The 12,091-nt window shown below is 37.8% G+C and overlaps 1 protein-coding gene across 1 annotated transcript; it reads left to right on the forward strand.

The window, feature by feature from the left end:
* Positions 1-11,158: 11,158 nt before the first annotated feature.
* On the forward strand, positions 11,159-12,091 carry LOC122437989 (olfactory receptor 2A2-like). Its single transcript, XM_043462454.1, has one exon. The coding sequence runs from the start codon at positions 11,159-11,161 to the stop codon at positions 12,089-12,091; it is 933 nt and encodes a 310-aa protein (XP_043318389.1).

The raw sequence follows: 12,091 nt of genomic DNA on the forward strand, positions 1-12,091 counted from the left end.
CATCTAGCCACTGGGGCAATAAGAAAATATATTTTTGTTGTTGAGTCCATGTAGTTTGTGGTGCTTTGTTATGGCACTCCTAGAAAACTAACACTTTAGCTCAGAGGTATAAGAAATAATCACATAAATGTCAAGTAACAGAGTGCCAAACAATATGTATGGAGTCAGTTATCAAAGGTATTATTAAAGAAGTAATTGAAGAAAAAATGATGAATAGTACATTGCTTTCAAGTTTGGGAAAAATTTCTTTCTTATTTAAAGGTTCTGAAAATGAGGTCTTCTAGAAAATGGAATCTTCCTTTGAATGCTAACACAAAAATCTCATAGGTATTTCCAGTTGAACTCTCACTTTAAGAAGTCACAGTAATATCAGAATTTCTTATTAAGTTGCCCTTATTAAGCCTGCACTTCTCTGAGGTCCTCTAAAAGGAGCATATAGTAAAAATTTACCTTAAAAATTAAAACTATGGGGAAATAAAAACCATTTTGTAGACAAAAAGTGCATGCGGATGTGTGTGTGTGTGTGTGTGTGTGTGTGTGTGTGTATTCTTCAATCAGCAAACAAAGATGAAGATGAGCAAATTGAATTTAAAAGAGCTTAAAAAGTAAATTTAAATGAATTTAAAAAATAAATCTCCTCTGTGTTAAATCTTCCCCAAATTTGTGACATAAATATTACACTGAGATATTGCTATACAATTTGACCAGGAATGCAAAATGTCATCAGGACCACAAGCCTACTTCTCAGGCACCTAGACAGGCAGGAGTTTGTCATGTGAAAGGTTCCTCAAATTTATCTAAGCTTCTGTTGTACAAAGAATAGCTTATGCTATCTCTACATAGACAGAAAATATACTTTTACTTTTAAAAAAGCACTGATCACTAGGAATAAACTGAGTAAAGACCACCAGAAACTCTGCTCCAGAAAAGCAAAAAGCACACTGACAATCTGTCAAAAATCATCTTTTTCAAAACCTAGAAGTTAAAGACTTGCAACAATGTCAGTGTTCATCCAGGAAAAACTGCTGACCTTGTTAAGAACAGCGAGGTCTGCAGGGTTTTAACTTATTCTGTAGCCATCATCATCACTCCAGCTCCGTGGTACTCTGGAAAACAAATAGCCCTGTAGCCATGGTGAGAACCAACATCCTTACAGCCTCTGGAAGGTATAGCCAAGGTTGAAGGATCAAACTAACTTATGATGTGTGGAAAAGAAATTGCCATTAGAGTATAAAACTTGAGATTAGGATTAGAACCTAAGCATACCAGAGATTCTGGACTCAAGCTTTAATACAAATTGTTGAATCATGACTGAGTTTTATAACTAATGTTAGAAAATACAAATATTTTTATTTATAACTGCAATATAAAATATATATGTAAATATATATGTGTATATATACTGCATATATATATTATATATACACATACACATGTATATAAAATATATGTGTATATTTTATATACGTGTATATATACTTCTGTCACCAAGGACAGCTAGAGGAAGGTAAGAAATAAAGAGAAGCATTAAGCATATCCAAGTTAATCCTTAAAATATATATATATATATATATATATATAATAGAATAGTATCTACTATTATAAACCAGGCAGTCTCTTGACAACAAGCGAGAGTAATGCATGAGAAAGAAGCTTATAATCAGCTCCTTGTAGCTGGCTTTTGTGGAGAAGGAAATGGCAACCCACTCCAGTATTTTTGCCTGGAGTATCCCAGGGATGGAGGAGCCTGGTGGGCTGTCATCCATGGGGTTGCATAGAGTCAGACACGACTGAAGTGACTTAGCAGCAGAAGCAGCAGCTGGCTTTGGGGCACTGGAATTATCCTGCAACATAGAAGTCAGAGGTCTTGCTGATTCACTCTGATATGCAGTAGATAAGCATTTATTCTGGACCACTGCATTTTGGGAAGAGGCTTGGCTTGTGATATTTACTTGTATTTTATCAGCATATGAAATGTGTTGAAATCCCTGGGATTCATGAGGTCCTATAGAAAGTGAACAGAAAATAGATGACTTCTATGATCTGATCATTGGACCTAGCAAAGAGATAATTGGTATCAGTGAAATGAAGTTTCATATTCTGACCAGATGTTTTCAAGACAAAATAGGAGCAGAAATTTTCCAGACAGAAGTTGCTGGAGAAAAATCCTTGAGTAGGCAAGAGTGGTGGAATTTATAGAGTAAGTTTTAGACTGGTCTTCTCTGGGGAAAAAACTCTTAGCTCCATAGTAAGAACAGAGAAATTCAGATAAACGTGCAAATCCAGTAACTCATTCAGTGTATTAGTGCTGTCTGTCGTCCTATTGCTCTCATGTTCTCAGTTACTTACTCACTAGCTGAGACTATGGGTGGAAGGAATTATGGGAGGTTTAAAGAAAGAAAATTAAAAAAAAATCATCTTGGAGAAGACTAAGGAAACAGAATGATTTCTGGGAGAATCAAGGACCAAACTGCTGTGAATACTCGTGAATTTAAGAGGTCTGAGTCATCATATTCGTGTGCTGTCTGTGGATCTGTGTGTGTAGGCAAACCCATCCATCATCTGAACTTAATGCTCACAACAGAGAGGAGACAATGATCTCTCTAAATATAGGACATGTATTTAGGGAAAAAGTGTTATCAGAAAGAGACAAATACTTAGGGAATAGTCTAAAGTGGGGGAAGTGAAGTGAAAGTGAAAGTCTCTCGGTCGTGTCCAACTCTTTGTGACCCCATGGACCATACAGTCCATGGAATTCTCCAGGCCAGAATACTGGAGTGGGTAGCCGTTCCCTTCTCCAGGGGATCTTCCCAACCCATGGATCGAACCCAGGTTTCCCACAGTGCAGGTGGATTCTTTACCAGCTGAACCACCAGGGAAGCCCAAGAATACTGGAGTGGGTAGCCTATCCCTTCCCGATCCAGGAATCAAACCAGAGTCTCCTGCATTACAGGAGGATTCTTTTGCCAACTGAGCTGTCAGGGAAGCCCTGGGGAAATAGGGTTGCATCTCAAAGAGTTTCCAAGTAATTGTTAATATTTGCAGTGGAAAATTTTGATAATTATTGCACATTAACACTTCCCAGCAGACAGAGATTGTTCACTCCCCAAGAAAGATCCAATCCTTTGAGGGGCTGCAGTAACAATCTCCTTGGGGACTTCACTTATTACTTCATGAATCTTTCCAGCTGTAGGAAACAGATGCAGGAACAATATCGAGATAGATCAAGTGCATACTTCATATCCTTGGGGATATTACTTATGTGACAAGCACTGAGGTGTGACTTATCTGTAACAGTTTTATACCAAGATTCTCTTGAGTACAGACCTCTTTGCCATTCTTCTTGAGTTCTTATCTCTCTGCATAAACAGGTTCACAAATGTGCACAGGCACACCCACACTCCCATAGATAACACAGCAGGAGACCCAAGAGACAACAGGCAGGCTTTGCGCTCCTTTGTAGGAAAGACATAGAACAGTGAGAGTATGGTTTGTCATTTGTTCCCTGAGCTCCCCAGGAATGTCTCTGGGGAATGGGCTGGTTTTAAGTGATCAGACTCTAAAGCCATCACACTTAGAGACTCCTGAGCACCCTGAATCCTGTCCTTCCATCAGGACAGAAAAGGTGTCTGGGACTCACCATCCACTGCACTCACTCCAGGGAGCACGTGACTCAGCTCCAGCCATTCCCCATCTCAGTGAGTTTTCCTCTACATTCAAGTCTAAGATGAGGAAAAGATCAGGAATAGTAGCAACTCCCAGTTATATAAATCCTTATTTACACATTGATTAATTGTTTCAGAAGAGCAGGGGAGAAGGCTGGCAGAATCATCAGGTTTAGGCAAAAGAAAAAAGCTACCCTTTTGAAGAGCCCTTTCTTGCTCTGTGCTGGGGTCTCAGAGTCACATCTGATAGCCACGCTGTCTAAACATAGGTTTCTCACTCCTCCTAGTCAGAGCCCCTCGCTGGTGCCCACTTTATCGGAAGGGGCTGGTAAACTCAGTGTCCCTGAGTCACGGTAGCAAACTGCAAGGGGCATAGGAACATCTAGAGCTGATGTCTCTCCTTACCAGTGATGAATCCGGAAGTCTTGTGTAACTTGTCCTTCATTGTCTTTCATTGCTTCCTCTGCTGAGGACCATCTGCTCCTGCTGAATCCTGGAGATGTCCTGCCAGGAAGTGAGAGCAATGGGGCTCCTTTCTTGGCTGCCCAGTAGGAAGGTGTTTAATAAAGAGCAGGGAGAAATCCTCTAGCTATCTGATAAAGATCCCATTTGTATTTCTTTTGCCGCAGGGAAGCTGGTAAAGGTTCCATTTAGTTTAACCTGATTTGCTGTCCAGAATTATTCTCCAGTGATGGGTGTCCTCATTTGAGGGAAATCCTGTGTCATCTTCTAGAGTGTGATAACCTGAGAACCACTGTCACTTATCAGCTTTGGGGGGAAGTTCTAGCTGGTGAAAATATGGCCAAATGTCTCTACTGTAATAACAGTTTCTCTATTTACATGTCTGTGTACCTGGCAAGTTTTCAGTGAATATTTTTGTCTTACCCCTTAACATTTAAGTCAGTCTTTTAAAATGGAATAAATGAAAATCTGTCATTTCTAAAGTTTGCCATTGAAAAAGAAAATTATATATATTTATATATGTATATAAATACAACATAGTATTTCTATTGTTGTAATGAGGCATAGGATTTCTAATCCTTTCCTCTAAACTGCAACATTTTGGTTATCTTCATAAATATTTCAGCATTCTAATTTTTAATATTCAAGTTATTATTTATGAAGCTAACAGTTTTCATATTCATATAATCTGACTTCTGTTTTATAAAAGATGAGGGTTGATGATCTGTTAACAGGAAATTACTGAAAAGGCATTCTAGGCAGCCCTGACCTGAGCTTATAAACCATCAGGGGCCACTGAGGTATGAGGTGCTGGAGCAAAAGATTTCACTTTAGCAACAGGTCAGAGAAAGCAGTGATCACTCTGTAGACACAAAGCAGGATAGGAGACATCCTAGGACTCATAAAGCCTTCTGATAATCATCCTACAGGATACTGTTTATTAATGCATTTAATTATTTTTTAACTAGAAAAAAATCTCTAAGTACATGTTAAGATTAAGCAGAAATTTAAATATATTAAGTGAATGTCCTTCAAGGTATATTCTTATTTTATACACAATGTGACAGATATATTCTTTTAACTTGTAGTGAAAATACGTCAGAACATAGATTACATTTTCTAGATATTCAGGCTTTTAGAGCTGCACTTAGAAGCTAACATCAGATAAGCAGGAGCTCCATGGAAAGATGAGGAAGAAAGACAGGCATTAGAGAGCATGAGTCTGGGAGCCAGAGAATCAGGCAGTGTTATGAGGGTACTGATGGTGAAAGGCAGCAAGCTACTGGAGTTTTGATTTATGGGTAAATTTTCAACTTGTGTAGAAAGCTGATTCTACATTGAACTATGTTGCTAAGTCCCTCGCTAGACAGGTCAGGTCAGGAAGGCAGGCCAGAACCAGCAGTTAAATAGGAGCCACCGTGGAGGCGGTGAATGCTTGTGCTGACATTAGTAACATTTGAAGTTTCTGCTAGCATTCATTGTGACATTAGTACCTAAAACTAATATCTTAGAGACATGCACCAAAATAGAATAAGAGCCTTAGAATCATTTCACTAGCTGTCTCACTCAGCCTGCTGTAGAACCCGATGCTATCCTACACTATCACTAAAGAGAAGAACCTCTGGCCTACTCTCCCTGCCACAAAACACAAATATGCGTCACTCGAAGAAGTTAATAATTCAATTCCTCCAATATGCTGTATTTACTCATTTTATTTTTATTTGTGACTCTTATTTGAAATCAGTGTCTGATTATCTATCTGTTTTACCCCAATGGCAGTGACTAAAAATTAGACTTTTCTTCAGTTTCAAGCTTTGAATGGGGATTCTGTTCCTTGGTAAGTACTCCTGAAAGTGGACTTTATACTCAGTATATAATCATATTCCATCCTAAACGTGCCTTCCTATTTTTGAAAATCTGCTGAACACATTTCATGTGGTAAACAGACAAGAGACTTGAATTCATTTACATAACTTTGTCACATCATTCTTAACACATACTGATGCACTTAACTATTTTTCTCATATTATTTGTGGTGAATAATAGAGCTAATATTGGATAGTATTGCTTAGATTCCATTATATCTAAAGAGAACTGTTTTATAAAATTTCCTCAGGTAGACTATACATAATATAAAGGAGGCTATTAGACTGAGTATAAGTAAAGGCAGTTTTTGACACTAGAAATTAAGCTTTCTTTCTTACTTAGCTGTGGATTAATATCTATACTACTATAATTATAAAATCATTAGAAAGTATCTATTGAATTTTTTCATAATCAGTTATCCTCTTCAGTTTAACACCAGAAAACCACATTCATCCCTCTGCCCGATTATGTCCAATCAGGTTTTGGATTTCATAGGTGATATACCAAAAGGGACTCTGAAGCTAATGCTTTGAATGTCCCATACGTAACACCTTGCCCTCCCACTTCAGAGCACATTGGCCTGGTTTCCACAGGCCAGCAGCTGCATTTCCTTGCCTGCAGGTTCCCCAGAAACCAGAGCCACTTTACTGTCCCTTCACACAGTGAAAAGGAGCCCAAACACTTGGTCCACCCACCTCAGGGCTCTCCCCCAAGAATGCATACTAGTTGGTACATAGACACTCTAGGTCCCTTCTGCTCCAAGTGGGTACACACTGGGATGCATATTCTACACGGGCTCTAAGATTTTTCCATTGGGATCTAATTTTAGTTACTCCAATTTTGTCCCACTGCAGCATCCAAGCTTAAGCAGCTGCCTGTATGTGGTTGCATCACTTTTCCATTCCTCTGTTAATTGATGTCCATAGATTCAAAATCAGAGAACTTACTATGGAATTCAGTGTCGATCACACTATTTTGAAATGTGAGTTGACTCTTACTTTTGTTTTCTAAAAAATGACTTTGTGAAGAGATACCAGCCAGATTATTCTCATCAAGTGAGGTTCCCAAAACTTAATTTTTCTAGGAATAAGTAAATTAAATCATACATTTCTAAAACTAATTATAAGAACCCCTGCAGCATATATCTCTTTGCTCACATGAATTATAAGCTCAAGCGAAGAGATACTCTATGTTTCAACCTTTTTTTATAAGCTAAGATAGATATTTTACTTGGAAGGTAGAAAAATTATTATATATATAATCTTATAAATCTACGTGAAAGTGAAAGTTGCTCAGTCATCCCCGACTCTTTGCGACCCCATGGATTATACAGTCAATGGAATTCTCTAAGCCAGAATACTGGAGTGGGTGGCCTTTCTCTTCTCCAGGGGATCTTCCCAACCCAAGGATCGAACCCAGGTCTCCCGCATTGCAGGCAGATTCTTTACCAGCTGAGCCACAAGAGAATTAATTTTTATTTTGATATCTTTGGTTGCAGAAAATTTACTACCCCTTTATGTTTTAATGGGCTTGGGGATCATTTAGATTATTTTTCATTTGAAGTAAGTTCAAGTAAATATTTGCACAATTGCCATTTGATTAACTATTTTTCATTAGTGATTTGCAGATAATTTTTTATATTCCAAATATGAGCCCTGAATTTATTGTACCTGTTATGAATATTTCATACTTTCTTGATGATGCCTCTAGATAAATAGCAGTTAATTTCTTAGTTTTATCACTCTGTTATGTTGTTTAATATTCCACTCAATTCAAGGTCATAACTATGCTACAAAGCTTGTTTTTATCTTTTATATATAGATCATTACCTACCTGTATTTCTATTTTGGTTTGATCTTATTTCTTCATGTAAATAGACAACTGATCCATCATTATTATTGAAAACACCTGCGCCTTTGTCTTGGTTCAGATGTTCTTGTGGGGTGATGGGAATGTGCATTTTTAAATTTCTGGTTTAATCATGCTATTTCATGAGTCTACTTAATTATCTTTGTCCCAGCAGAACATTGCCTGACTGTAACTTTATAGGTCTCAATATTTCATAGAGTAAATCCTTTTACTTCGTTTTTCTTTATCATTTCCTTCACTTTTCTTACTCTTTCGTATTTTCTCATGAAACTTATAAGTAAGATTATCAATTTCTGCACATTAAAAACCTCCCTTAAATTCTGATTTGGATTTCATTGAACCTACAGATCAATATGAAGAGATCTGAAATCTTTACAAAATGTTCATTTATTCCATAAAATGTTATGTATGTTCCAGAGTTTGGATATTTGCTTATTATAATAGGTCATCTACAGAGATTTTAATGTTTTCAGCATTCATTAGTGTGTTGTCAGTAAAAACTGAAATTTATTTTCTGAATTATTTTATTGACATATAATTTGTTTACAGTTATACTAGGTTCAGGCGTGCAACCTGGTGATTCAATATTTTGCATTAATAGATTATCCCTCATTTAATGTTATAAAATATTGATTATATTTTTGTGCTCTACAGTGTATCTTCTTTACCTATGTATTGTAGCCTTGACCTCTAATTTCCTATCCCTATATTGCCCCCCATCCATCTTTTATTTAGAATAATCTTAATAAAGTTTGCATATGGCTAGAAGGCAATGGCAACCCACTCCAGTAGTCTTGCCTGGAAAATCCCATGGATGGAGGAGCCTTGTAGGCTGCAGTCCATGGGATCGCTAAGAGTCGGACACGGCTAAGCAACTTCACTTTCACTTTTCACTTTCATGCATTGGAGAAGGAAATAGCAATCCACTCCAGTGTTCTTGCCTGGAGAATCCCAGGGACGGTGGAGCCTGGTGGGCTGCCGTCTATGGGGTCGCACAGAGTTGGACATGACTGAAGCGACTTAGCAGCAGCAGCAGCAGAAAGTACTTATTGGTTACACCTTAAATTGGCACTTAGTCTTCATGTCTATAAGCAATCTACTTCAAATTTCAACCCTTTATTTTAACTTCCCACTTCAAAAATGTGGGAAATAGTTTTCTTATTCCTCCTTCTCATAATTCTTCTCCCGTATTAGTTGATTTTGTAAACTATTTTTTACATTGTCAAACTTGCATTATAGTTATTTCTTACTCAGTCTCCCCTAAGCTGTTATTTAATCTGGATAATCTTTAAAATTATAAATTACTGTATTTGATAGAAATATTTGTTTTAACACAAAATATGTTAAAATGAGTACCAATTCCATTGATTAGTGTTGAGGAAATAGCATAAATCTCTCTAGCTCAGTTACAGGATGACCTGGGTAGAAAATTGTACATAGTGACCAATGAAAACTTCATATTTTGAGCTGCTGTTATTTTATTAGCTCAATTAGGAAGGAGAAATTCTATTTTTGCTATCAAAATTTTCTTCTATTTCAGCACTGTATTATTCAAGAAACTTAATCTATCTTCACTATTATTTTTTAAAACTTTTAGTTGAAGTGAAAATGATGGTAATACAGATGAAGATATAATAAATACAATAAGGTTTATTCAGACAAAAAAATCATCCTAAATAGTTAAGATGTTACCCTATTCATTTTTCACCATGTAATGTGACTCAGTGGTAAAGTCTGCCTGCCAATGCAGGAGACTCAGGAGAGGTGGGTTTGATCCCTGGGTTGGGAAGATTCCCTGGAGGAAGGAACGGCAACCCACTCTGCCTGGAAAACCCCACGGACAGAGGAGCCCGGTGGGCTGTGTCCATTGGGCCGCAGAATGTCAGACGTGACTGAGTGAGCACACATAGTTACAGCAACATTTCATAATATTGCCAACTTAATATTTATACAAGCCCTTCCAAATGAAATCACATCATAGAAACAGGAATCTAGGACTGTCCCGCCACTTTGTTCAAGCCACTGTTCCTAAAGGGCAATGGTCCTCTTAATTGTTGCCTCCCTTTCATTGATACTTTGCAAAGTTGAAAATGCTACCAAATATTTCTTCAAAATTCCTTCTTAGTTTATTTACTTTCTGGTAAATTTAACTTTTCCATAGAGAATTTCCCTGAAACTTTCATGTGAGCATCACTTCAAAACAGGTATAAGACATTCATTTATTTAGGTATTGCCATTTTCTCAACATGTATTTTATGGTCCCTGTCTTTATGCATATTCAAGAACACCCAGATGAAACACTTTGTTTGAATTACATGGATTATTCCTAGTATTTTTTGTAAGAGAGCAATTTTCAAATTATTAAATTTTCTAATTGTGTACTTTTTTCTGATAACATTAAACTCATGTCCTGATCAACAGACAGTAGTGATAGAAGATGCTCACATAGAGACTGCAGAGATGAGTATAGGATGATTTGTTAAGCCAGAAGGAAGAAAGAACTTAAAAATTATGGACTAATAACTTTATAATAATAAAGATAATTTGGAAACACCACCTCAGCCAATTAATCCACATTAGTATCACCTATATTGAGATTAATTAACATCATCTGCAGATGTATTCATTAAAGATTTTAAGATTAGGGACATTTCTTTTCTAACAAAAATTTATAATCTGAACTTAAAATAAGGGCAATCAATGGAAAAATTATAATTGAGAGATGTACAAAACAAGAGCTCATACTCTTCAAAAATATCACTGTCAAGGCCAGAAAGAGTAACTATTTCAGATTAGAGGAGATAAAATATTTTATGTGATACTGGATTTGAATCTTAGACCAGAGAGGCTGAAATCTGTACCTAGAATAGGGAATCATTGATGTCATATCCCCTGACTTTGATAAAGATAATGAAAATAGATTAGTGAATATCCTTGTTCTGAGAATAATAAACAGCTTAGGGATGCATTGGCATTATGGTTTCACTTATGTGGTCCACAGAAAATTAACCAAATACCTACATAGGAAAAGAGATGATAAAACAAACATTAAAAAAATGATAAAATGTATATATTAGATTTGTTTATATGTTCTGATATTTTCTGAAAATTTGAATTACTTTGCAATAAAAAATAAAAAACAAAGGAAGCACTGAAAAAAAACAAAACCTCAGAGATATAGTTTCAGGCACACAGGCATCCTCCAAATTCACTTCCCATGAGTAACTCTGATTTTCGTTGCTGTCCAGCTCTGACCTTCCCATCACACTTCAGTCCCTTAGAGACTGCCTTTGGGAATGGAGGGCAACCAGTCATGGATCGCAGAATTCATCCTGCTGGGCTTCCAGCTCAGTGAAGACATGGAATTGCTCCTCTTTGTTATCTTCATCCTGTTATATACCTTCAACCTGCTGGCAAATGGCATGATCTTGGGACTCATCTCACTTGACCCCAGGCTGCACACCCCCATGTACTACTTCCTGTCTCATCTGGCCATCACTGACGTCGCCTATGCTTCCAGCCATTTGCCCAATATGCTGGAAAACCTAGTGAAACACAAGAAAACCATCTCCTATTTCTCGTGCACTATGCAGATGGTTTCCTATTTGGCCTTTGCTTCTGTAGAGTGCCTGACTCTGGTGGTGATGTCCTATGACCGGTTTGTGGCCATCTGCCACCCCCTGCAGTACACGGTCATGATGAACTGGAGGGTGTGCACATTCCTGGCCGTCGCTTGCTGGGCGTGTGGATTTTCCCTGGCCATAGTCCAAGTAAGTCTGTTTCTACGGCTGCCCTTCTGTGGGCCCCAGAAGGTGAACCACTTCTTCTGTGAAATCCGATCTGTGCTCAAAGTGACCTGTGGTGAAACCTGGATCAACGACATTTTCCTCCTTGCAGATGGCGTGTTTATCTTAATTGCTCCCATTTCCCTGGTGCTGGTCTCCTACGTGCGCATCCTCAGGGCCATCCTGAAGATCCAGTCAAAGGAGGGCCGCAAGAAAGCCTTCTCCACCTGCTCCTCCCACCTCTGTGTGGTTGGGTTCTACTTTGGCATAGTCCTGATGGTTTACATGATCCCCGACGACGATAATCGAGAGGAGCCGCAGAAAATCCTTTTCCTGTTTTACACTTTCTTCAACCCATTACTGAACCCCCTCATCTACAGTCTAAGGAATGCTCAAGTGAAGGCTGCCTTCCACAGAGTATTGAAGAAAAAGAGGACAGTGTGA

The sequence above is a fragment of the Cervus canadensis genome, chromosome 3 (assembly GCF_019320065.1).
Source record: "Cervus canadensis isolate Bull #8, Minnesota chromosome 3, ASM1932006v1, whole genome shotgun sequence".
NCBI classification, from domain to species: Eukaryota; Metazoa; Chordata; class Mammalia; order Artiodactyla; family Cervidae; genus Cervus; species Cervus canadensis.